The 26,634-nt window shown below is 42.3% G+C and overlaps 2 protein-coding genes across 6 annotated transcripts in view; both read left to right on the top strand.

Annotated features, from left to right (window-relative positions):
* NAP1L1 (nucleosome assembly protein 1 like 1) overlaps window positions 1–9,401 on the top strand; it is a 31,800-nt gene extending 22,399 nt beyond the window's left edge. For 2 of the 4 annotated variants that reach the window (XM_040594822.1, XM_040594826.1), the window contains exons 6-15: window positions 329–409; window positions 652–780; window positions 1,279–1,350; window positions 2,000–2,139; window positions 3,861–4,006; window positions 4,090–4,109; window positions 5,315–5,437; window positions 6,455–6,487; window positions 6,891–6,941; window positions 8,684–9,401. In XM_040594822.1, coding sequence (XP_040450756.1) covers window positions 329–409; window positions 652–780; window positions 1,279–1,350; window positions 2,000–2,139; window positions 3,861–4,006; window positions 4,090–4,109; window positions 5,315–5,437; window positions 6,455–6,487; window positions 6,891–6,941; window positions 8,684–8,719 — 831 coding nt within the window. In that variant the 3' untranslated portion in view covers window positions 8,720–9,401. Of the gene's footprint in view, window positions 1–328; window positions 410–651; window positions 781–1,278; window positions 1,351–1,999; window positions 2,140–3,860; window positions 4,007–4,089; window positions 4,110–5,314; window positions 5,438–6,454; window positions 6,488–6,890; window positions 7,002–8,683 lie in introns of all 4 variants that reach the window. The other 2 variants (XM_040594823.1, XM_040594825.1) reach the window with 2 other exon arrangements.
* A 7,697-nt stretch (window positions 9,402–17,098) lies between these two features.
* PHLDA1 (pleckstrin homology like domain family A member 1) lies at window positions 17,099–24,879 on the top strand. Of its 2 annotated transcripts, XM_040596455.1 has the most exons (3): window positions 17,259–17,832; window positions 18,018–18,259; window positions 23,784–24,879. In XM_040596455.1, exon 1 carries the CDS (start codon window positions 17,369–17,371, stop codon window positions 17,825–17,827), a length of 459 nt encoding a protein of 152 aa, XP_040452389.1. In that variant the 5' UTR covers window positions 17,259–17,368; the 3' UTR covers window positions 17,828–17,832; window positions 18,018–18,259; window positions 23,784–24,879. The 2 variants fall into 2 exon arrangements, with proteins under 2 accessions (XP_040452391.1, XP_040452389.1); XM_040596457.1 differs by lacking the exon at window positions 23,784–24,879 and having other exon boundaries at window positions 17,099–17,832; window positions 18,018–21,793.
* The last annotated feature ends 1,755 nt before the right edge of the window (window positions 24,880–26,634 follow it).

Here is a 26,634-nt window from a genome sequence, read left to right as displayed (position 1 = left end):
TGTTACAATTTTACCATCCATGTGAATATTGACTAAGATTAAGGGGGAGAGAGGTTTGGTCTGTTCCATGGTTACCAAAATCACTTTGATATACCAGGCCTCCTCTTGTTAACTGAACGTATGTCAGATGGTATGATAACCTTTCTGGAACTTCAGTGCTTATTTTAGTGTGTTGAAAAGCTTGTAACTGCTGAGTTGTCTTCTAGGGGCCAGAGGAAAAAGTTTGGATAAATAGTTAATGTATTTCTAATTGTGTAACTTAATAATTAGGGTATTTCTGGTTGCAGTGACTAGGAAATGTGAAAATGTTTTTGGTTTAATCTTCCAGCGAAGTGAAATCATCAATGCAATTTATGAACCTACAGAGGAAGAGTGTGAATGGAAAGCAGATGTTGAGGAAGAAATTTCAGTGAGTATCTTAACTGAGTCTCATCAGTAGTTCAAGCTGTAGTGTGAAGCAAGATTCAATGCAGTAGTGAAAGTTCCAAAAAAAATAGGGGTGCATAATGATTACTTGCTGATAATGATTCTTAATGATTGCTTAAAGCATGCACATAAAACTTAACTTGTACTGGTATCAGCATAAAATTGTTAACAAACCTTGTGAGCATTCTTAAAGTGAAGAAAATGTAACATTTTTATTCCATCAAGGAGGAAATGAAAGAGAGAGCCAAACTTGAAGAGGAAAAAAAAGATGAAGAAAAAGAAGACCCTAAAGGAATTCCTGAGTTTTGGCTGACAGTATTCAAGAACGTGGACTTGCTCAGTGATATGGTTCAGGTAGGTCATGACCTGGGCTTGTTTAAAGTTGCATTAGTACGCAATCCAAGTGCTTTTAAGAAAAGAGTAGAAATAGTATGTTACTTCATGTGTCTGTTGGAGAGCAAAATGGAAGAAGTACTTGAATGTCACCTCTGGTACTTTATTAAACTGAGAGCACAGAGCACTCTGAAATACCTTCTTACTGTGTGTGTTGAACTTATTTTACTTTATTATTTACACTGTTGCTTATAGGAGTGTGCATATGAGATGTGTATTAGATATTGCTGAAAAATGTACTTGGTGGTTGCACGGATTTGTGTTGTGTACTGCAGTAGAAACTCTGTACAGCCGTTGTTGCCATCTGCTGGTCATGTTCATGAAAATGTTTCAGTGCTGTAGCAAGGTTCTTGCCCTGTGTAAAAGCTCATTCTAAATAATGGCTTTTTATCTCTGCGGGGTCTTAAGCCTGTGTACAATTTGATGTTATGAAAACTGAGTAAACTGTTTTCTTTACAGGAACATGATGAACCAATCCTGAAACACTTAAAAGATATAAAAGTGAAATTTTCAGAAGTTGGACAGCCTATGGTTAGTTTAACCTATTAACACAAAAGTAATCTTGTTTGTCTTAAGACTTGCTTGTGTATTAGTAGTATGGTCTGTGATAGCCAATTGTCTTAGGCAGTCATGAGAAATACGGAGCTGCTTCTTGTCTTTTGAAAAACAGTACATGGACTAGTACTAGTCTTGTGGTACTGTATGAATGAAATTGCATTTGGCTTAACCTGCAAATTCTGATGAGTTAATAACTTGGCCTTAATATGTGGTGAAACTTAGTAACCTTTAAATTTTGATACCTTCAGGTACTTTTTGTATAACTGCTATAATAGGATATAATTTTCTTGGAAGAAATCAGATCACTTGCCAAGTTCCAATATTTTAAATTTTTAAGTTATTTCTATATGTTAGCACCAGGAAAGCTGTGCACTGGGAGTTCTTGTCATTACTGCAAGCAGTATATTAACTAATAAGCGCAAGATTAACATGTAAATGAAAACATTTGAAGATTTATTGTACAAATTGGCAGCAAGTTCTAGAGTAAGTTACGTATGTGTACCATTTCAGTGTTGGAGGGGATGGATATATTGTTGCATGTGTATTTTTGGTTTTGGACTGTAGGTATTTAGAAGTTAAAGGTACGTGTTGCTAAAGTTGTTGCTCTGCAATTCTTTTTAAGAGTTTCACATTAGAATTCCATTTTGAACCAAATGACTACTTCACAAATGAAGTATTGTCAAAGACGTATAGAATGAGGTCAGAGCCAGATGATTCTGATCCTTTCTCCTTTGACGGACCGGAAATCATGGGTTGTACAGGGTAAGTACTAATAAATAACTTTCAGGCAATGTAACAGTTCCTTCCTTAGCATTATCCAGCCGTAGACTTAGAACATCTGGGGAAGGTGCTGGAAAAGGTAGCACTACCTAATAACTTGTAAACAGCTGGGTTTGACTTGAGTTTTTAGTGTTTTTCAGTAACTTCAATACAATATATAAAACTATGTATTGTATGTTTTATAAGTATAGAATACTTGTAATATGCATATAAATAAAAAAATCTAATCGGTATTTATCTAGAAATACTATTCCGCAATCGCTAAAGCTGAATTGGTAGGTGGATGATGTTATCTTTTTGTAGGCCTCGATGGCTTTTCTCAAAATCTGTTTGATCGCTTTTAATCTTCATGACGTGCAGCATTTTAGGAAGTCTGTTCCAGTTTTACTTTCTATATTCCAGTTGTCTGGTTTGTTTAAGCGTCGAACATTTGCCACTGAGTGTCTTTCAGTTGATCTATTTGAGAAGTGGCAAACAGCCATCTCCTATTAACTCCAAGTTCTTAATGATTTTAAAGAGTTGTCACACTCCTTTCTCAGTGATGTCTTTTGTTCTAAATTAGCTCTTATTCCTCACACTAAGTGATCTCTATTCTGTACATACCCCTTGTGAGCAGAAGGACAAGAGAAACCAGAGTTGTACATAATTAGCTTTACAGGTGCATCAAGGCTCTATGCATCACAGCCTGTTTGGTTGCTTTTTTGTTAAGGTCTCTTTAATGTTCTGACTGCTCTTCTGCGCGATAACTAATTTAGAGCCTGTTACTGCATAGTTGTAATACCCATACATTAATCTGCAGTTACTGATACTGACTTCTATTTACCTTTTCGTTTCCCAGTCACTTAATTTAAGATTTTTCTGCAAATGTTCTGTAAGATTTGGTCTTAAGTGCTTGAGTAGCTTTGATCAACCTGTGTGTTGTCCTCAGTTTGACTGTTTTTGAAAAGCGTAAATCCTGGCAGAGGGCAAGATGAGACTCTGCTTCTGTGAAAGAAAATGGCTTATTCCTGGTTCTTGTTTTGTGTTTTGACTACAACTGCCTCGCTTATCCCCAAACTCAGGCCCTTCCTCTGAGCCTTTAAAGGAATCTAATCAAAATTTGTGCAAATGCAGAGTCTTATTGATGTAACTTCTTGATTTACGTGACCCCAGAATTCTTTGCCAGTGTGAAACAAGTCTGTGGGTGTGATTTTGCTCTGTAAGCAGGGTAGAGTTAAAAACCAACAAACAAACAAAACAACAAAAAAACAAATCAAGACAAAGGCAAAACCCCCACAAACTAAAACCCAACCAAAACCTACACACCTACTTGATGCATTATTTTAAGGACTTAGTGATGACAATGCTAGGCATGGTAAACCTTGATATATTACTAACATGACATTACTTTATAATGGATAGATAACTCTAAAATGATGTGATGCTACTCTTTGATAGGAAACTGGGCAGAACTTGGTAGCTACTGAAAATTAGCGTTTCAGAGATTGAGTGGGGAAGGAGTAACTTTTGGATGAAAACACTTCAATCCTAAAGAGAACCTGTTACTCTTGTTCCCAATGTATAAATGATTAAAAGATAGCACTGAGTAAATACTGCCTTAATGTTTGATATTCACTGTATCCCTTGTAGTTGTGATGGTTTTAGTAGGTATCTGTAACAAGTGGAATGGCATTAAGCGGCACCTTTTTTCCTTTCCTCTTCAGTTGCCAAATAGACTGGAAAAAAGGAAAGAATGTTACTTTGAAAACCATTAAGAAGAAGCAGAAGCATAAGGGACGTGGAACAGTTAGAACAGTGACAAAAACTGTTTCCAATGACTCCTTCTTCAACTTCTTTAGTCCTCCTGAAGGTAAACTGAGCGTTAGTTTACATATATTAACTTCAAATGTAGCATGAACTTCACTCACTTGTTCCTTCTGTTTTTTTCTACAGTTCCTGAAAGTGGAGACCTGGTAAGTTGGCTTATTTAAAATACAGAGGTGGAGGGAAATATCTGTAGAATTCAAAGTGTGTGTTGAAATTGTTTGGGTATTTTTTAAACTGTTTTTTAGCTTTAACCATTTCAGTATTTAACTGAGAATACTTGTGACGGATAGTATGTATTTAAATTTTCTTGATTAAAGGAGTATTTCTTGAGTTGGATGATGGAGTTCAGTTTAGTAAACTTTTAACAGCTTATCCTTCCTGAAAACTACCTTGTGAAATGTTAACATTAACTACGTTGTTATGCAAATGTAGTGATCTTCATTTTTAGCTTCTGGTTTGATGTGTGGTGTCTCTCCCTTTGGGTATTGTTTGGATGATTGGCTGCATGTGTCTGGTTTGTATTTTATGCTGTTAAAAATTTCCCAAGCTGTTAACTCTTGGAGAAAGTAATAAAACAAGAATAGAAAACTGCAAGAGCCACTCTTCTGTGTGCTCACTAGTAGAAAACTCTGTGGCAATAAGGCATGTTATTGTAAGGAGGAAAAACTGCCAAAACCACTTAGCAGTGAATACATCATGCAGTTTGAGTGAGAAATCCGATTAAAGCCTCGAGAACCATGCTGTTGGACACTAAAAGCTGTATTCAATAACATTAAAAGAAGCAGCCTTTTGAATTGAAGATAACTTCTCAAATGGGAAACTGAAGAACTTGGTGTGTAAACAGGAGTGAAAACCTGGGGACTGGCTTAGAGAGCATTTTTAGGTGTTCAGGTGTTTCACAATGGCTTTCTTAATGGGAATCATGTAGGAGGTGCGCTGCAGAAATCAGAAGTAGCTTGTAAAATCTTTAATTATACAGGCTCACCTGGCTAGTCTTTAGTTCTTAAGGGTATTTTGTGTGTGAAATGAAAGTCTGTGGGAGGTATTAAACAGCTTTTCTACTTGGAATAATAGTAAGTTGGGGATGGGGGAGGAATAAAACTTAAACTTCAGAATTTTGTATAATTAAGCTTTATTGAAGAAGCAGCCCTCTACTGCATAATGCGGGTAGGCTGTTTAAAGTGTAAAACTAGGCTTCACAATTGCAATTCTGTATAGTAACTCCTGAACAAAAAAAGCCAGTACGTGGGATTTGTATAAATCTGGCCACATCAAAGTCTGTGCAACTTGTGGTTTTCTGTCAAAAGTAGTTATTGGTTTATGGTTTAGGAAATACTGTTGTTCTATGCAGGATGATGATGCTGAGGCAATCCTTGCTGCAGACTTTGAAATAGGTCATTTCTTGCGTGAACGTATAGTCCCCCGATCAGTATTGTACTTCACGGGAGAAGCTATTGAAGATGATGATGATGATGTAAGTATAATGTTCTTTCAAAATACTAAAAGTTTTGAAATAATGCTGTTTAAAGACTTTGGGTAATTTGTAACTTTAAAATGTTGCTATCGTTAGAATGGGATGTATCAATGTTAATTTCAGTTGAGCTTCCTAGAGTGTCAGTGAAAGAGCAGTGCAAATGTGATTAGTCTTTGAACTAGTGACTTCAGGGTTTTGTGGCAAAAGTAGTGGTAAGAAGCTGAACATTTAGAGGATGTCAGAGTAGAATTTTGTCTATAAGGCATTCCTAGAGTGGCATAGCTAGTACTTTGGTAGAGGCATAATGAGCTGCAAGAGAACAAATCAGTCTGTGTAGCTGTTCAGCCTGTTCTTTGTGCTTATAGTAGCTTACTGGGCTACCAAGTTCCTTGAAGTTCAAGCCTGACCCTTTCAGGAGGGAACTCTATTAGAAAATGATGGATAAATACATTCAAAGCATACCAAAATATGCAAAGCAAACTCTGCAAAAGCTTGAAATAAGTGCTTTAAAGGAGCTATGATTGAAAAGGAAACCACAAACCCTCAGAACTTACATGGAGAAAATATATTCTCTCCCCTCCTCCACATAAACAAGAACAGTTTGACAGTTAAGAGCTTAGATAAATCCTGCCTTAACATTAATTTTTAAAATGTAAAATGCTAGCCCTTAGTCCAAAGCCTTGGCTCAGGGAGGTAGAAGAGGCAAGTGACTGATGATTGCTTTAAGCTTTGAGACACCCTGCTGACCAGAAGTGTTATCACAGTCCAGTAAGCTCTTCTAGTGTTGCACATAAGGAACTTAAGCTAGATTGTTTTCTCTGCCAGAGCATAGCTTAAGAGATTGAACGCTGCTCATGCTGATGCATAAAGCACTTCTAAGTCTGTCAGATAAAGGAAAGGTACTTCTGGAGCACAACACAGTGTGGTCTCTGGCATCTGCTTGAGTTATCTGGCTGTACTTGAGTCATAAATGACTGCATTTATGACACTATCAAAACTATTCCTTTTCTTTCCTAGTATGATGAAGAAGGTGAAGAGGCAGATGATGAGGTAAGTTGACAGATGGCCTTGATTTCAGTACTTTCCCTCTTGTAGTCTGTTATCTGGAATAAGAGTTCCTTGAGTTTTTGAATGCTCTCGACACTTAAGTTTTGGTATGACTTACAAACATAAGGTACAACGTACTGTTCTATGGCTCTAGGGTGAATATTAAAAAAACCCCAACCAACAAACCAAAAAACCCAAAGACGACAACCCTAAGGCATCTTACAAATTAAGCTGCAATTGATGTTAATAGATGATGTGCTTTGTGGAGGGCAAACTAACACAATATGCATAACTTAGTGGTAATTAATGTGTTTAAGAGTAAAATTTAATCTTAGTTTTCATGAAAACAGCCTAGGAAGCTAAATGTGGATAAGCTAGAGAAATATAAACAAATGTCATCTTTCAGGAGGGGGAAGAAGAAGCAGATGAAGAAAATGATCCCGATTATGACCCAAAAGTAAGGAATTGAAAAGAATATCTGAAGTTTGTGTATGCATACATACAGTTAAAATTTTATGTAAGTTAAGTCTTGATTTTTAGTTTTAAGTATTTAATCAATAGTTCCTATGGTGAGTATATCTTGGCTGAGGCTGTTTCAGTCCCAGTTCTGGCAGACTAGTAGAGCAACTTCTAAAGTTCTTTATCCAAGAATCATTTTGTAAAAGTAACTTTTGGCTTTGACCACTGAAATTAGTCAGGCTTGTTTTTCTATAAAATTCTCGCAGCAAGTTGCTGTTAATGATGAAAATGTTTTGTAATGGTTGTAAGGACATGCAGAGAACTGTGTAATCCAGGTTCAGTTTTTGGGAACTTGTCACAAGCTGACTCTGGCACAGATTTTCCCAGCAGAATACAAAACCAAGGCATCTTTGGGGTAATAATGGCAAGTCTTTCATTGCTTGAGGTAGCAGAAGTCAAGGTTCAGGAATGCATCTACAGTCATGTACTAAAATGTGAACAACGAAGAGCAACTGGCAACTTTCTTATTCCATGGAGGGGGCAAATCACTACTCAGGCGCAGCCTGCTGGAAAAGTGATTGTGAGACACTCTGTTCATAGTTTTTTCCTAGCTGAGAGAAAGGCACATTTGGCCACCTGAAAGCATCTGATGGTGGTAGGTGAAAGCTGCAGTCATGAAATTGAAGTCTGTGTGAACTAAAAATGTCTGCTGTAATTTCAATTGAGGACACAGCATATTTTTCAGTAGAAATGGTTTGAGCTACAATCAAAGTACTATTGAAAGAATTACATAATCTTAGCGTTGTACCTAGAAAGATACAGGGTATAAAACTTGTGAATCAAAATGTACAGCCTGTTGGTGATGTTTCATCTGCTGTAGTATATTCAAGTTACTTCCTATTCAAGAAAGTTTTGGAATCACAATGAAACAATTGCAAGATGGGCTCCTTATTTCCACCATTTCAGATTGCTTTCCTAGGCTAAACAGAACTGAGAAAGGGCAAGACTGTATGCTCAGTTTGAGAGAACTACCAAAGGGCTAGAGACAGTACCGTAGTGTATAGACATAAAAATAAATAATTGTAAGCTGGTCACAGGCTGAAAGCCAACTGAATCTATTAAAAACCAAGGTAGTGGAGTGAAGCCTGCAACTGAACTCACTTTTTCTTTAAATTCCTATATTATTGTGAGATGTTATTGGTTGTTTGTTTTGATATAACAAGAAATTTTCTATGTTAGAATTACTTAATAACTGGAATTTATTGCAAAAGGTAATTCCAGAGTCTTAAGAACATACCATGATTTGGTGTTTCATTGTGTTGTTTTACAGTGGCTTCTGGAGTAAGGCAGTACCCTTGTTCCTGCCCATAGGAAGTTTCTTTTGCCTCAAAGTGTGTAGCAGGCCTGCATGTGGCTTCTGAGCTGGGTTGTTTGTTACTACGCATAACTCATCCTCCTTTTTCTAGTTTTAGTGGCTTTCAGAGTATCCCACCACACTTAGTTCTGAACAGGTTTTTGTTCTGGATCATATACCTATGCATGAACAAGGCAAAAATAAATGCACTGTGGATGTTGCCACATCTAGAGACAGTGGTATTACTAATACTAGGCAGTTAGTTTAAGGGAAAAGATGAAAGAACTTGAATACTGGAACTTGAGAAAAGTATGCTTAGTGGTCTTAACAGTTCTTTAAAGAACACTGATACCTGTAAACTGATATTTCCTTTTTTATCTCAACAGAAGGATCAAAACCCAGCAGAATGCAAGCAGCAGTGAAGCAGTGTGTATGTGGCCTTGAGGATTACCTGCACTGTAATAGCCTAAACACAAATATTAGTTACTTACAGCCTTATGTTTTGTATCTTGGTAGAATTAAGTAACCAATTTGTTAAAGAAATCAGACACATAAGAACCAGTTTAAAAATGTAGGTTCAATCTACCTAGCATTTTAACAGTATAATTTTCTGCCAATATGTAGAATGCAGTAAATCCCCTAAAGCATGAATGTTAATTCATTGCTGCATAGTTTGGTTCTTGTGAAGTCTTTGTCATGTAGCTATTAGACTGCAGCTGTGAAGATTATCAGAACTGTTAACTGAGACCAATATTTGTTTAGAGAAAACTCTCCTGAAGAACCAACCAAAGTATTTTTCAGCCCAGTAGTCTGAACGGGTTTAAGTCTGCTTGCACTAGCTGTGCCTTCATTACTTCGTTATAGAAATGGCAGTGACTTGTACTAACTAGGAGATGATGATACATTTTGAATTTGACTACTTGAGAAGACTAGTATAACTTGTTTAATTTCCAACGAGACCACATTAAACGTTCATAACTGTCAGCTTGTTTATGCTATGGGTTTTGTATTTTATGTGACATAGTGATCTACAAAAGAAACTAGTCATCATATTAAGGTTATTGTTTACCACTGGGGTGTGAATAAAACCTAGTATTTTCAGAAGTTAGTCTTGTTTTATTATGATGTGTGTATCTGCATGTGTAAACTGGTAAGGCATATCTTTCATGCTGCAGTTCACTTTTTACTTGTAACAAAAGTTGAGTTACTAAAAAGCAAATTGTATAGCTTTTTAAAAACAAACACAATAGTTTGGAAAGTTTGATCCATCCTTTCCACTTGCAGTGTGATACTTGTGAATGAGCTAGGTGTTTCAGTGATTGGTCAACGCTGCCATTTTGGAGAAGACAAGTTTTTGGAAGAGGGGCTAGATCTGATAAAGGACTTCGATACTGCCATGCCTGACTAAGGCACTGGTTGTTAGTTTGAAATGTGGAGCCAAGGAACTTGCCTTGGATTTCCACTCTGTGTAGAGAGAGCTAGGCTGTCTTGAAGAAAATCTGCCCTGCAGCCTAAAGGAGTGCTAGAACACTTAGCTGTATTCTAGGTTGTACTCACTGTATCAAGCATCTACAGAGGAGGAAACAAAACCCAAGGAATTCCTCCCTCCTCGCCTAATGTTCTGTTCACTACACTTATGTTTGCACGTTCTGGTTCATACTTTGTCCATATTGTATGTTCTTTGTCAGTTCAAACATGGGCTAGAAGATACTTTCTCATATAACCCTGCTTCTAGCCTAGCAGTGGAGGTGCTGTGGAGATGTGATTTGAATGCGCTTGGCTTGAAGAGGCTATGAACTGATGTCTTCCATTTGAGTTTTCTCTGTCAGTAAGATGTTAATGTACTCTCTGCAGTCTTGTCTTTCACATAACTATAGAAGTTAGGATCTTCTAAGCAAGTACCCAGATGACTTTTTGAGGGATGGGAAGGTCCTCGTAGGGTTGGAAAGAAGTGTCCAGCTAGCTGTGGATCTATTTCTGCAGTAGCTACTTTATGGCTAAGTCAGTATATCAGTGGTAATAAAGGGTTAAAGGTTTGAAAAGATCAGGGCCAGCAGGAGGCAAGAGTCACATTGAGGATTAGGCTGGTGGAGGAGTTCCTCTAGCATGTCTCTTGCCTGGAGGGTAATACAGGATGAAGTTTATCCCAAGTGCTTCTCAATCCTCAGCCCCACCCGCCACCCCCCCCACCCCCCCCCCCAGAGGAAGAAGGTCTAGTGTACTCTTACTAAACTGATTCTTTTTTTTAATTCCTTGAAGACACTGCTTCACTTTAGAATCCCTGTCAGGCTTGATCTTTTTCTTCTCCAGATATTCATGGATTTGGGAAAAGGAGCTTTTATCTATAGATGTATATAAAACTGTACTGTTGAAGCTGTGCTTTTTAAGTGTGGTGGTTTTTTTTTTTTAGGTAATGCATAGATCATAGCATAGAAAAAGAGTAATGGTATCATCACACTTTCTGGTAGCTGCATGTCAAAGTAGATTTAGTTGTGTTCTTGTGATACAAATCTTGACAGAATATACTTATCCTTTGAGGCACTGACCCTGCCAGGTACCCCACCAGCTGTTTGGGTTTAACTTGGTCTCTTCTCTGAATGTCTCCCAGGGTTAAGTTTAAACTTCAGGGCATGCAGAGACCAAGCTGATGATATGTTATGAGCTCAAGCAGTCACTAATACAGGGTTGTGGGGTTTGTATTTTTGGACATGAAAAGTCTCTGAAGTCCTTACTTAGATCTAGCCCATTTTTACGAGCATCTGGCAATTGTATCTTAAAAACAAAACTTATAAAAGGTGTCCAGTGAATTTCAGAAGTCACTGTTCTTAAGAAATTTGGCTTGTTTTGCCTGCTTTCTCATTTAATATCTTCGTATCATACAATGGGATACAATATTTGAAAAGGGGAGTTAGCAGATGTCAAAGCTCACCTGCAGCCTGCAAGATCCAGAGCCATGAATCCATCTCTTGTCAAGAGATTTTTGGTCAGCTTCTCTCTAGACTGACTTGCTAGTTCTAAATCGGCAGTTCTCATGCTCTCCAGACTGCAGCAAAAGGAAGGATATAATCATACAAAGTGAGGTGCCAGTTCTTATGGCATCGGTGAAATAAAAACTGTTTTGGTGCTTAACGTAGTTTTGTGATCAACACTTGTTCAGCAATTCTGAAAGGCAGTATGTAGCAGGAACATTAAACTTTCAACATTGACTGGAGTATTGTGACTCATTTTTTTCACTTCTCATGGATTTATACCAGCTGTAGATAAATTCTTCATTTAGTTTGAGGAGGATAAGTTACCTTGTTAACAAGTTCTGGCTAGGAAAATGTATCACTGAAATAGGATTTCTTGGTCAGTTCTTGCAGTACCGCACCAAAATTTAAGATCATTTACCACATGTAAATGGTGCCTTCTGTCCAGTTTTGGTTGCTGTATTGAAGGGAGAATTATCTTGGTGGAAAAATGGGGAGTTGGTGAGGAAAGAGGTAGGAGAATTAACTGAGACTTTGGATGAGGGAGAAGGGTGCTCAGAGCTTATGTTTGGAGAGTGATGCTTCTTGGTAATTAAGCTTTTAGCAAACGTAGATTAGATTACCTGATTATTAAAGAGTTTTCTTGTCTGTTATGACTTTGTTAACGTAAAAACAACAAAATCCAAAAATGACAGTATCCTGAAATAAAACAGTAGACCAAATTTAAGCTTATCATTCTTAAGTTTTACATTTTGGAGAAGGGTGATGTCAGATGCAGTGAGAAATGCTGCCTTGGATTATTTAAACACTAGACATAGCAACACTCCTTACTAATGTTTCCTACAGCTAACTAGTTTCATAAGCTCAGATTCTGAGTTGGATTCATGGAATTGATGTTTCCTAAGATAATAGCAGATACTGTAATTCTTGGTTTTAGTTAAGTGGGGAAAAAAATATCCAGCAGAACGTAGAGAACTTGCAGGAATTCAATGTGTTCATCTTTGCCTTCAAGCTGGTACTTAAACTTTCCCTGTGTTTTGGGGCCCACTGCTGTAGACCTGATTCAGAAATTGATAGGGAACTTAAATGTAAATGGATTATTAGCCTGTCTACCAGAAAGGTTCTATTTCCAAAGGCGCCTGCGCAGCAGCCGTTTCTCAGATGCCTCGTGTTGGGTAGGAGGATTGTGCTCTGGTATTCACAGTGGCTTAAAGAAACAAATTGCTAAACTCCTTGGTACAAAGGGGGTGGTCTGATAACATAGGTGGTTCTGTATGTAACAGCCTTGAAGGCCTGCTAGGTTGGGGCTGGAGCTGCATAGATGATGGAGTAGGTAGATTCGGCTCTACAGTGCTTCCTCCTTCATTCTGTGCAGGCGTAGCCTCCTCCAGTCAAAGACTTGTACAGGTCAGAGAAGTCATTACTACCACATCTTCAGTTTCATTTCTTAGTAAGTGCTCAGTTCTGTTTGAGATGCACTGGTTCCCTGCAAGTTTTCAAGAGGGTGTTGAAATAATGACTTCCAATTGCTAATGCTTACCTGAAGCAAACATAAATCTATCTACTGGAAATAGTTTTAATTTTGTACACTATCAAGAGGAGTTGGAAGTTTGGCCACATGGCGTGTTGGGTAAGATTTGTCTCATCACTCTTTAAAGCCTCCTGTTAGACTTATGCTCAGACCTCGTAGCCTTCCACATGTGGCCTGTGTCTCTGCTTTTATAGGAAAATTGCAGAGCAAGTAAAGCAGACAAGATGGAGCCCACCAAGCAAAAGATAAGCTGGTCTGCGTCTTGGTGTGCTTGGTGTGTGCCACAAATGGTGCACAAGGAGTGTGGGGGTGTGACGGAAGGGTTCTTGTTCTCACAGGTATCCAAAGTGTGCTGAGTCGACAAAAATGTTGTCTGCAGCTGCAGAGGGGGCTTAGCTCCTGATTGTTGCTGTTGTGAGCTTCGCTTCTGTATGCGTAAGCGTTGTAAGTATCTGCCCAAACTTAAGTTTACCCCTGCAGTTGACAAGAAGCAGTCGGTATGTTCTGCAATTGTAGTGTTTTACTCTGGTAGTTAAATCTGGGAAAATTCTAAACACTTACAGGCTGGCTTTGCTCTACAACGTGTGCTTAAGTGTTTTAATACTTGGAAGACTGGTATCTCAGAGGTGTGAGGGACTCTGGAAAAGCCAGGCTGGAGCAGCTGCAATGCCAATAGACTGTGCGTTGCACACAGTTTCTTTGTTTGGTACTGCCATGGGTTATAGGGAATGCTAAGGCATGGGGCGGTGTGGTTAATCGTTAGGGTAAGTCATTGATTTGTGCCTGGTTTACTGTGTATATACAAGTATCTGTGAGGCGGAGTTCATAAAAGGGGAAGTCTGCCCCCCAGATTGCGTGTTCAGTGCCTCAGTGTCCGGTCAGCAGCGAGCTCTAGTGATGAAATTACTGGGAGATGGGTAAAGGTCTGGAAGATGCTTTTAGGTATCTGCCACTTATTATCAAACTGCTTTAATCACATACTACAGTGCATTCATTTGTCATGTATTTCTCAGCCCTTGACTATTTCCCTCAGTCCCCCCTCATTTTCCTTCTGCCTAGCAATGGCCAGAACTTCTGATCACATGATTCATGTTTCCTTTAGGTTTCCCTCTTAACCCTTTTTTTGGTTTAGCCACTTCTCAGTGATGGAAGAAGTGATGATGCTTAAGGATGGTCACTCGGGACATGTTTAGCATCCCTTTGAAACTAATAGTTGATGGTGTTGCACTGCTGTCTGCAGATCCTTTACCCAGGAGAACACTAGTAAAATTATAGGCTTTTTAGTCTTTCGTGGTGGCTTCTCAAAATGATGTTTAACTTGCCTCGGGCTTTAAAAAGAACACTTTAATTATCCTTAACCATAATTATTCTTCAAGGTTACATGTAAAAAATTTTCAACTACTTGAGTGAAGTTAGGAAGCTGATGCTATGGTAGACCAGTGTATCTAACAACCAGACACTTCCGTTACCAGTGCCAGCTTTGAACGTGGAAGCATTCAGTAAGGAATACGTGCATCTTGGATGTAGAGACTTCCAAGGATCAGATTCGGTGTGTGGTGGTGGGGTTCGGGCTGTAGTATTTCAGGTTTGACAGTAGGAGGCATCTGCACATCAGAGATTTCAGGAGGAGCAGCTGCAGAACCTGCATAGTTTTTAGTGAAACTACAATAAAGGTAGTAGACATGGAACATTCGATATAACTGCAATGGGTTAAATAGATATTTAAAGAAAAGTAAAATCTCAGTGAGATAGTGTAGTATGCTTAACTGTGGTTATGTGGTGAATGGGGTTTTTCAAAATACTGATGTAAGAAGCACTTCTGGATGTTCAGTTTTGACTCCCGTCTAGGAAAATGAAGTTTGTTATCCTTTACTGGCAAATTCTGCACAACTAAACTGAGTTATTTTGTTCTTTTTCGATGAAACTGTCACTATTTCAGCTTACCTAGTCTCCTAGCTTTTGACTGATCTGGTGGTTTTGGTCAAATGTAGTGTATTTTAAATGGCTGTTATACTTGTTAGCTTCTAGAGCACGTTTCAATGGATGTTTTTGCATGTTTACTTCTGATCACATGCTTAGGTGAATTTCACCAGGAATAAACAGTTGTGAGTCTGTACATTAGCAGAGTATGTCCATCGGTGTTTAGAGTTGTGTTAAAAATCTGATATGCAACATTTGGAGAACTTTATGCCATGGAAGACCAAACCAGAGTGAATTTAGTCCCTTTCTCCTCCTGTATATTTGATGAAAACCTCTGGCCTTCCACACTAGTCTCGCTTTTTTTCTTTGATGAATTGCAGATTACTGTTAGCACTGAGAACAAGCAGAAAAGCTCACATGAAAATACGGAGATAACAGATTGTGGTGATGTCCTCAAGTGCTACAGTGCCGTATTTTGGGGGTGGGGTGGGGGGAAGTTCTTGAATGCCTGTTACAGAGTAACGTGTGGGACTCCCAAATGTAATACAGGTTTCCGTACTAGTGGTTAGTGCATTTCCTTAGAATCAAATGGCTATTCACTTACAGCAGTGGAGCAGCAACCAAAACTGAACGGGTGAATTACTAGAAGAATTAGTCTTCTGTAGGTTTAGTTCAATGTCCCATGCCTTACATAAATGCAGTATTTTAATTAAGTTGTTTGATACAGATGAATACTTCTTAACCAGTTTATGTTCTAGTTGGATAACTTCAAAATTAAGTCTCTGCTTGTGGGATACACTTAAATCAGGAGTCAAGAAGTAGATGGTAGATGCAAAACACATTGGGTGAAAAAGCAGGAATTCTCTTTCCTCACTCAAGCTGTGTGTGAGGCTGCTGGTACGTGCACCAGCAGCTGAAGGCACAGATTGTGTGCTGGGGAATTTAGGTTCAAATGGCAATGAACTGGAGACTGAGGCAGTTGTGAATGGTATACAGGTATCTTGAAAATTAGCATGTGCCTCTCCTAAAATAAGCATAAGATGAATAAGTAAGAATGAACTGTATCTTCCAGCATATATGAAGCTCTAAGGAGAAGGGACTATTCTTTAGATAAATGGATGTTTAAGATGCTAATGTCTCTTTTTGTTCAGTTTGTGGCTAGCAAGTTGCCTTTATTACTGATTTGAGTCTTCTAGTTACCTCAGGAAAGGTAAAACAGCTGAATAATTGCTGTTATTTCCTTAATGGTTTACCTCAATTTAAGTTTAAAGTTAGTTTTGATAAAGTGGAAAATATAAGAGGAAATATTTTTTTAAATGTTCTTGGAGATAAACTCCATTAAAGCTATCACTAATACTAATTTTATTTTTTTTCTAATGGGCTCCCACTGACCTATGCTACAGCATGTCCTGCTTCCTAGCTGCCAGGATTACTGTGAGGAGTATTTTTTAATGGCGCTGTTAAACTCGTATTTAGTGAAACTGTGCTCTCAAACATGGCATGAAACTTCCAGCATTGTTCACATCGGTGGTGTCAGCCAAATTTACATCGAATACATCAAAGGACTTAGAGTTTAATATTAACCTTAGGTCACTTTTCTACTCAAATAAATGAATTCAAAAGCTAAACTGCGGGGGAGAATCCAAACAACAAATGTGTGGCAACAGAGCAGAACAACGAGCAAGATGGTGCTAGCTGCCGGTTTGGTTTTGTTTGGGGTTTGTTTTTCTTCCTAGTCTGCTTTTAAGATTTCCAAGTACTGAGATTGTGGTGTTTCCTTTGGGAAGTGACCGATACTTGCTTATTTTAGTCTCTGCAGCAGTTTTGAGTAATGTCTATTTGATAAATGCAGTAGGAGCCGCTTCTGCCCAGCGCAGTGGGGGGCAGCGCAGGGGCGCGGGGCTGGAGCCCTGGGTTGCGTCGTGCCCTTTGTTCGGGGGAGCGCGGCGAGCGCTTGGGTACCGGTCGTGCCGGCCTTGGAGCAAAACCGCGCAGGATGGGCGGGGGGGGCTTCGTTGTTCCCAGCACGTGCTGCTGGGGGACCCCCGTGAAAGCGGGGGAACTCTGAGGGGTGTTCGAGCCGTCAGGCTGATCGCCGTGGTTGCCCGCCGGTAGCGCGGCACGGCGGGGGGCCCCTTCCCGCAGCCTGTCGCGCCTGCCCGCGCCGTCGCGCTGCGAGAGGGGCGGCGCGGTGCGGCGGCCGGGGCGCTGCCCGGCGAGGGGGGCCGGGCCGGACCGGGAGCGCTGCCGCCGCCGGGGAGCGCAGCCCGTAGCCCCGCCGCCGGGCCGCCCCAGGCCGGGCGGGGCCGCCGCTCCCCTCCGCACAGCGGCCGCGCCGTCGGCGGCGCTGGGCTTCCCCGCGGCCGGCGGGAGGAGCCGCCGCTTCCGCTGGGTGTCACTCTGGGGTGGGAAAGGCGCGTTCAAAAGCCGAGGGGAGGGAAAAGCCGCCGCCACAGCCGCCCGCACCGGCAGCGCGCCCGCCGCCGCCCGCCACGCCGCGGCACGGGTGGCAGCCGCTCCGCTTGCTGCGGGCCGGGGCGCTGCCGACCCTCCGCCTGGGCGCCGGCGCGGGGCGGCGCGTCTTCGGCTGGTGCCGGCTGCCCCCCGAGCCCAGCCCCCGCGGGCGGCGGCCGCCGGCCCCTGCCAGAAGGATGCTGGAGAGCGGCTGCAAGGCGGTGAAGGAGGGCGTGCTGGAGAAGCGGAGCGACGGGCTGCTGCAGCTCTGGAAGAAGAAGCGCTGCATCCTCACCGAGGAGGGGCTGCTGCTCATCCCCCCCAAGCAGCAGCAGCCGCCGCCGCAGCAGCAGCAGCAGCCGCTGCCGGCCGAGCCGGCGGCCAAGATCAAGGAGCTTCACTTCTCCAACATGAAGACGGTGGACTGCGTGGAGCGGAAGGGCAAGTACGTGTACTTCACGGTGGTGATGGCCGAGGGGAAGGAGATCGACTTTCGGTGCGCGCAGGAGCAGGGCTGGAACGCGGCGATCACGCTGCAGATGGTGCAGTACAAGAACCGCCAGGCCATCCTGGCCGTGCGCTCCACCCGCCAGAAGCAGCAGCACCTGGCGCAGCCCCACGGCCCGCGCCTCCGCAGCGCCTCCAACTCCGCCTAGCGCAGGTAGGGCCGCCGCTCCGCACCCGCTCCCGGGACCCGCTCCTGGGCCGGGGCCGTCGAGCCGCGCTCCCTCGCTGGAGCCGGCCGCTGCCCCGTCCCCATCCCCGCGGCGCGGCTGCCGGCGGGCAGGGCCCGCTCCCGCCGCCCTCCTGCGGCTCACGGCCCCGCGCTGTGCTGTCTGATTGCAGGTGAAGCCGACGCCGCGCTGCGGGGAAGCGGGACTGAGCGCGCCCGTCGCGGACGGACTTCGGCTGGGCGAAAGCCGGGCAAACGCCAGAGCTGCGGGGAGCAGCGGCCCGGCCACCGGCACCCCCGCCAGCCGCCGCCGCTGCTGCTTTGCCACCCTCGGTGCCGAGAAGCATTTCAAATCTATTATTTATGAACCTTGGAAAGGATCCTTTGGTGTGATGGGACATCTAGGACACATGATGTACTGTAACTTTATTTTAATGTATTTTATTTTATTTATTAGGGTTGTTTGGTTTTGTTTTTCTTTTGTTGTTTTGTTGGTGGTTTTTTTTAAGGCTTATTTGCAAGATGTTTCTGAATGTGGGCCGTATCAAAAATGCAAAGGGAAAAAAACTAGTATGTACATTAGCTCCCTAAAAGAACTAAAAAGTTCTGGGTAGTTCGGCCACCTGTGATTTGACAAGAGGTTTGTTCAGTTTTTTTCTTCATTTTCACCCAAAATATGCTGCATTACGCTAACATGGAAAATGTGATGTGAAGTTTGGATTTTGGCTGAAACCCGTCCCACATACAAAAACTATTTTCTCTAACGAGAATAACAACTATAGTCTGGGTTTTAAATATTTTTTCTTTTAAAGCATTATGCATGGTGGAAGATGATAAAACTTATTCACACTTTTGGTTATTCCAAAAAATAACGTTGGTTGTCACTCTGAGTTTAAAACTGGTCTGCCTAATGTGCAAGCAGAGGGGAACCCGACCAACAACTTCTGCGGTAACGGGAACCGCAGCTGGATCCCCAGTGCTGGATCCCAGTGCCCGGTTTGGTGTTCTTGCACTGAGGCTGGAGGGCCAGAGCGCAGAGGCATTCCTGAACGTTTTGTTGTGTCCAAGTTCAGGGTGCTCTCTGCACCGTCGGTTTGTAAGTGATCTGGGCACTCCACCTCCGTTGAATTTTGATGGCGGTTTTTAAATGTCATGCATTAAAGTAGCCCCTAGTTTAAAAATCCATTTTATGTATGTCTTAGTGTGCAAATGGCTTATTTTGGTCACAGTTTTTATAAGCTGAAAGTTGCTCTCTAGCTGAGATAAACTAGATTAATTTTGGTGTTTAGCACTGTCAGATGTTGAGAGAAGCATGCGATCTCGCCTCTTAAAAATGTTGACGAAGCCATGGAGTTGGAAAACAAAGGGCTAATTGCACAGCTGGTGTGTCTTCCTCTGCCTCTTAAAAGTCGGTGGGAGTTTGGCTGGCGATGCTGGCGAGAGCGGGCTGGAGCTGTTCGCCCGGTGCAGAGGGGCCGGGTGCAGGCTGCGTGCTGTCTAGGACGGGGCCCTTCAGGCGAGGGGTGGTTTCGTGTGTGCCGCTACAGCCCGGATCTCTGGTGTCAATTAAGCGGCAAGGTCGTAAGCGGGACAGAGCGATGTGGCCCAGTATCGCTGGTTGAAGGTAAAAAGCTGCAGCCGTGGAGCTATTTATTTTAACTCAGGTGGTGAGGAAAACTGCTTTTGGCCCCTTTACGAGTTACACAAATGTAAACAAAATCAAAGCCACACATGCAGGACTTTTCTGTTTGTGTGGCTGAGGTGTAGCTTGACTGTAAAAGTCCCCCGTTCTTGGTTCAAGCTGTTTCTGTAAGTGTTTAAAGCAAAAGACTGAAGTGATGCTCAGAGGAAGATCTCGGAATTGGCTATGGCACATGATGGTCCCTTCCTCTGCACCCTGAGCTTAAGCTCCGTCCCATAAGGAATAAGTCAAGGTCTGTTTTAGCCCTCCGCTTTTGTTCTTTGCCCCCAGGTGTCAGGGTCACATACCTAGACATGCAAAACACATCGTGGTGCAGAATTGAATGGTGGTCCTCCGTGGTTACTCCCGAGTGCTTCTTTCCGATCTGGCTCTTGACAAGGTTGCATGACAGGCTTGGGGTGGTAGATTACAGCTGTCCTAATGACGTTACTACTTTGAGATTAATTGAAATCAAAGGTGCCCTGCGTCTTCTAGGATTAGATCACTGTCTTGGCAGTCGTAATTGCCAATTTCCACATCTCCGTACGTCTGCCATTATCATTCTGCTAATGCTTGGATGTTAGATAGCTGCAAGGGGATTCTCTAATGAGCTAGTCAAAGACTCACAAAATAGACTGTAATTTGTAATTTGGCTCCTCTCTTTAGAGTTATTAATTACAGTTTACTGAGTAACTAATCCACCTTTTCAGATACACAGACGTATCACTGACATCTCACCTACTAAAATACGTTTTAGCCTACTGATGGATAAATATAATTGATGAACATTAATTCCTGTGTCATCAGAGACACATGTATTTCTGTACGAGAGGCAGAGGTTCCTGTCCTCAGTGGAATCAAGCCCCTGAATGCCACAAAAGTCTATGGATCTAGTCTAAAGCTGAAATGTTACTGCTCTTCTGGAAGTATTTGTACTTTGAAAATGAAACATGACAATTTTAGTGATATAACTGGCATTAAGGTTTGAGAAAACAGCTTTCACTTCAAATTTGCCACTCTGTCAGCAGTTGAAGGTCAATGTCCCACTCTCACCTTGTGTTTCTTGTTTTAAGGTGGTCTGAAGGATGCTCTCAAAACCATTTGGACTGATATAGTTCACCAACCAACTTTTGCCAGTTGCCATTGCCTGCTGTGTTATCTTTTTAAAAATGTTGGTGTCAGCCAAACTCTTAGCATGAGTGGTGGTCACCTGACAAAATCCACCTTGAGCTGTTCCTGTGCCTGCAGCCCGAGTTGGTGTGATGGGTGCAAGGATCAAACCTCCCCCTTGTGCCTCCCAACTGTGTCCTGGAAGCTGAATGGGAACAAATTGGCTGCGGTCCCCCGGGGACATTCGGACTGTGTGGCTCATGCCATGTCACTATAAATAAGGCTAAATTGTCTGACGTGGACAATCTGACAACTTTCTCACGCTCTGAATTCCACAGTTTGGTTTTGGTTTGGGTTTTTTTGTATGGATTTTTGTTTGTGTTTTTGTTTTTTTTTTTTCTTTTTCTTTTTTTCTTGACTGATAGTAATTTTAGACCAAGACATTTTTATAACTATTATAAATGAGGTAGTTCTGGAGCTTTTTTGGTTTGCCCCTCTACTACTGCATAGTCTTTATTAGAGCTGCTTGGTTAAATACTCTCTGCACTGCCTTGTAAGCAATGGCTATGAAAGTATGTCCAGCAGATTGTGCTCCGTCTTACTGGAGCTTTGCAAGCAAAGAAATCGGGTTGTCCTTCCCCTTACCAAAAAAAAAAAAAAAAAGCCAACAGCATGTGGCTGAAGTAAAATCATTAAATCATCAGAGAGCAAACAAAAATGCTGGTAAAACACACAGAGGCAAATGCTTGGTATAGGTAGCAAAAGCGTGGACAGTCAGTTCATAAAGAGGTCAAAATTACATGTCTTAAGTAAAAAGAAAAAAGTGATTAAGGGGCAGATTCAGCAAGAAAATCCAAGCTGTGGTGACCAAGAAAATTTAGAAATTGGGGGAAAAGGAAGATCAAGGGGATGTTGCATCTGTGATATCCTGAAGTAATTCCTTTTCTTTTAAGGTTCACGATATGCAAATGCCAGCTTCTGATAGCTGCAGTGATGTACCAAATGTTTTCTAGCATATCCTAATGTGAGCAGAAATATCAGTGTCGTCAAAAAAAATGGTGTGTAAATATGACTCATAAATGATTTCTGAGAGATGTGATTTATTTTTCATATTTTTCAAGATGCATTCCATTTCAAATAAAGAGGTATCTATTGAAAGAGCTCTCGATATGTTGGAGGCATGGTTGTTGGGTGGGCTGTCTGTTATGATTAAAGCCTGATCTGAGATTTTCCAATGTCTTAAGCTCAACCTAAGGCCCTAAGAGGAACACTTTGAACCTGTGTCAATACCTTCCAAAGGAAAGACCCACTTAGATGCTCCAATTAATCTTTATACACAGCACAATTACGAGGCTCAGAGTCCTCAGTTTTGCTTCTTGCTGTGTGTAATGTGTGAGCACCCACGCAGATTCTACTAATTTCAGTAATACTCCACTTGGCACCACAGTCCACGTCCAACACATCTTTGGGACACAGACTTCAGGCTCATAATCTCGTATCTGTGTATGCCTTGCTCTGTGTGATATTAAGAATCTAAACCAAAGCATTAAATGTGCCTTGTTGCTCTTTTGTATGTATCTGAAGAGCTGTAATTGAATTTCAAGTAACCTGAAAGTAGTCCTGAAAGAACACTTCCACCATTCGGCATATTCCCTGACACATTCTCTTCTAGCTGCGTGGGAAAAGAAATGAGGTATGAAAAAAAAAAAACGTGATGACTTCTGCTGCTCTGGGGTCTCCACAGAACTGCAGCCCTTTGGATGGCCTGAACTCCCCTGAGGTGTATTTGTGTTGCAGCAGGTCCTCGTTTTTAAGCATCTTCCGTAAGTGTATTAACTTTTGTGGCACAGTGTGCATTGACCTAGACTGATTGGTGCTGTTTGCCTTCGCTGGAGAGATGTCAGTAACCTATTCCGTAAGAAAGCTATTGCTGTAACAAGTACAAGCTCTCTTTTCAATAGTAAGCATCCAAAATGTAGGCATTTGAGCTTAATATTTGATACACTAATGATGGCTTAAAGAGTTGACCTCTCACAAGCGCTGGTGCTCGGCAGCTTTGAAAAGCCAATTAAGCATCTGTGGATTTGTTGTCTGTTTGAGGGCCCACCATTGCTTACAGCTTTTAGAGATGTCCCCTCTGAGCTTTTAATAATAGTGATAAACAGATATCTCTGTAAGGGCATAAATATAGTAGAACAAGAATGTAATAATTTCTTGTTGTTTCTGCTCCTGCATCAATGGTGATGTCTTTGTAAAGGTGCAATGAAAATGTGTTTTGCTGCTTTAAGTTTTGACTAAGAGGATATAAAAGAAGGCTGCTCACATATTTGTGGTACGTATGAAACGGTCCTAGAAACAGGGCCATTATTTTCCTAGTGAGGAATAAAGTCTTAATAGGCTTTTCTCGAACATCTTCTTTGATCCAAAGTAGGATAGGAAGAATGCTGAAACTTAGGGATCAACACAAGGTACAGAGATAAAATCTGGGGCTGATTCAAAATCCATTGAAATCAACAGGAATTTTTCCAGACTAAGACAGATCTTGATCTTTTGCAAAAATGGTGCCTGCTTCTCTTCTTCTGTTTAGAAAACCCAGGAATGAAACCCCAGAAGCTGGACCTTTGCCCATGATCTGTGCCAGTAGTGATGGTGTGTGATCAGGATGGCACTGACATTGCTGGTCTTTCATCTTTTCCAATGAAGTGAGGGGGAGAGGAGTATGAAGATGGAATAACGCCTAGGTTTTCCAAGCAAAATAAAATAAGAAAGACCAATCTAAACGTCTTCTTTCCCCTCCGAAACAAAATCTAGACCAGAACGGTTTCTTGCAATTTCACTGAATTCATAGCGCAGCTGAAATGGAACAATTTTCTTTGTAACTGAACCCAAATCAGAACTAAACCAAAGCCTTTACTATTTTGTTTCTAAGCACCAAGATCTCAGTCCTTCCTTGAAAGTGCCTAAATGACTCCTCACCTACCTGTATTTTCTTTTTTGTTTTGTTTTTAAATCAACTGTTATGAAGACCGTCAACTTCAGTCTTTTTTAAAAAAGCTTATTTTGAATTTATAACGTTTTAAATGGTATTGTGGGTGTTTGTGACAATGTTTTTTCTGTCTTTCTGCTGGGGGCTGTTTGATGTGTGAAGTGAGGACCCTGGGAACGCCACACAGCTGTTACCCACTGCTCACAGCGCTGCTTGGTGCCTTCCATGCTGAAGATGGGCAGAGCAGAAGACGGTGACTTTGGTCCTGCCGAGAGCTGAAGACCCTCAGGGCGTCCTGACACCCAAAGGACCTGGGAGCTGCTTGGAACCTCACGATGGGGCTCAGTTACTCGCGGGGTCTTGGCCTATTTCACACACTGAATTTACAAGGAGGGGGGCATGAGCTCCCAGGTGAGGCACTGACAGATGGGGTTGTGTTGCCAGCTGGCAACCACGTGAAGCTGGTGCTCGGTGTCAACAGCCTGGTTTGATTGCAGCGCCTTAAAGTTTTCCTTAGGAGACTCGTAGGGAAAGCGAGAGGTGAGGCTTCTGTGCTTAAGTCCTTGGATTTTTCTGCTTGGTTTAGGTTTTTAGGAAAACATCGAAGCAGAGGCAGTTACCCCAATACAGACTCACCACAGACACTTTAAATTAGCCAATTTTACAGCCATTCCAAGTCGTTCTGCTAGACGTCTCTAGTGATACCAGCCACCAGTGCAGGGGAAATGGGTGTTTGGGCGGGGGTTTGGTTTACCTTTTTGTGTAAAACTGTGCTATGACATTTCACATAAACAAGATTTTATTGACCCTGCTTCATCATCTTTGTCTTGCAATAATTTGTAACCAGCCATAGTAGGTGAACCGAACCAGTAAATATGTGTAGAATGACTAATCATTACAATGAAGCATACAGGGCTCTGTGGTCAGCAGAATATTTTAAATGGGACAGTTTTACCGCATGTTTTCTAAGGCTTCCAGGGAAATGAGGAAATCACTGCTTTTGTTTTTAAGATCTTGTCAGTGTTTTGTAAATATTTCTGATATTCGTGACTGTACATATGGTTTTGATTATAACTTGCAGGAGGCTCAAGAATTGGGTCATATACCATTTAGGAGGGGATTGTTTCATTGACTGTAACTTTTGTTGGGCTTTGTCACTCAGCCTTCAGGATCTTTTGCACCTACTGCCATTTACAAAGGTAAAAGTACAGCATGTAGCAATGTCAGTGAACCTGCAAGTCGGAGAACAAATCCAGCCTGCTCTTGGCTTGGGTGCTAGAGCCAGGGTCCTTTGAGGGAATGGCTCTCCTTCATGTTGCTGTGTGCTTTGGACCTGGGCCTGGGGATGATAATTCCCTGTACCAGCGATAGCACCTCTCTGCAAGGCTCTCAGCCCACTTGTATATCATATCTCTGTTTTGGAGAAGAGGAAACTCGGGACCACAGAGCCCGTGCCGCCTGCCCAAGGTCGTGCCTTGGGAGATGGAGAGCAGCGTTCCAACTGTAGGCAGCGTCCCTGTCCCTGCATGAGAACCACTGCCTCTCGCAGCAGAGGATCCTTCAATTTCTGTGCTTTGTAGGGACCTTCCTTAGAGCCAACTGCAAACGCAGTGTCCAAGCCCCCCGCTGGTGCCACAGGTCCTTGGATGGAGACCCATGTGTGACTGACCTGACAGGTAAGTTCCAGCCTTAAAAAAGCCTCACCATGGTGCAGCTACTTGCCCAGTGGGAATAAGAGCAAGACAAAACACTCAAGTTTCACACGGGATTCAGCACAGCCTTTGAATGGCTTCAGGTTATTAAATCAGCTTCTGGTTATTCCCAGCGCTAGGTACTGTGCAAACAACGTACTAGGAGCGAAGGGATCCGTGAGTTGTTACCCATTTCAGCAGCAATTAAGCTCCTCTGTTTACTGCATGTTACAAGGACAAAGAGAGGTTATCAGCCCCATAATAACTTGAAAGGTCTGTGTAGATATGAATCCAGCATTAATACAGCTTTTTCAGCCTTCTAACTGCCTTAACTAAAACACATGAAGAAAAGAGGGGGGAAAAAAAAAATGGGGGAACAATTTTTTTCTCTCTACCATTCTGTTATCACTTGACCATTTCACTCAGAAATTAGGAGTTATGAAAGAAATCCTTTTAGCCAGAAACACTTAGCCCAATTGTGTGGTATTTTTACCAGAAAAAAAATTTTGATTGACACACAGAGCTGTAGTAGCTCATAGACAACCATCTTACCCTAACCCGCTGCTGGAAGGTGACAGAGCTGGGTGAGTCTGTGGGCTTTCGCAACAGCCCCTTAAACCAGCTGCGGAGCTGAAAACTCCATACCGTCTCCTGTGCCAGCAGCTACTGCAATTTGCAGATGACCTTGCTTGGGGGCTTTTCTCGTACACAGATAAACATGAGGAAAATTACTCCATTCCTTTAAAAGAAGTCAGCCTTGAAGTGGAAAATTTATTCCTTTATTGGCTTTTTTTGGGAGCTGTCACTGCTCTTGGCCAGTCACGGAGTGGCGCCTCCAGCTGAGTTAGACATGCACTGGCTGCCTTTTTCATTTTTTATCACAGATTGTTAATATTTCCTGTTCCACTAAGCCACGTTTCCCTGGTGCTCGTTCCTAGTGCTTGCCTCCTAGACAAAGTCACAGCTCTTGTCACAAGGCAGCGGGCTGCGAGCTTATCCTTCATCGGAGTGATGACTGAGGGCTCAGCAGCAGGGAAGTAATGCTGACAGCTCCGCTCCCGCACGGCAGATTGTCAGCATTCCTCACCAGGGCACCCAGCCGGCCTGGGAAAAGGCCGCTGTTTCGAGGCGGGGGGGCAGGAAGGGGGGTAGCTCTAAAATAGATGGACTGTCCGTCCAGGGCTGAGGAAGATGGAGAGGGATGGTGAGCCCATCTTATCCTGAGCAGGGGAGGAGTCAGACCCATGAAGCTGCAGAACCCAAAGCGACTGCTACAATTCTGCAGGCACAAGCCGAGTGGTCGGGTGTGAAGAGAGAGGGGT

This window comes from Falco naumanni, chromosome 5 (assembly GCF_017639655.2).
Source record: "Falco naumanni isolate bFalNau1 chromosome 5, bFalNau1.pat, whole genome shotgun sequence".
Lineage (NCBI taxonomy): Eukaryota > Metazoa > Chordata > Aves > Falconiformes > Falconidae > Falco > Falco naumanni.
Note: the sequence above shows the minus strand (reverse complement) of the source record. Positions and strands in the feature narration are given on the sequence as shown.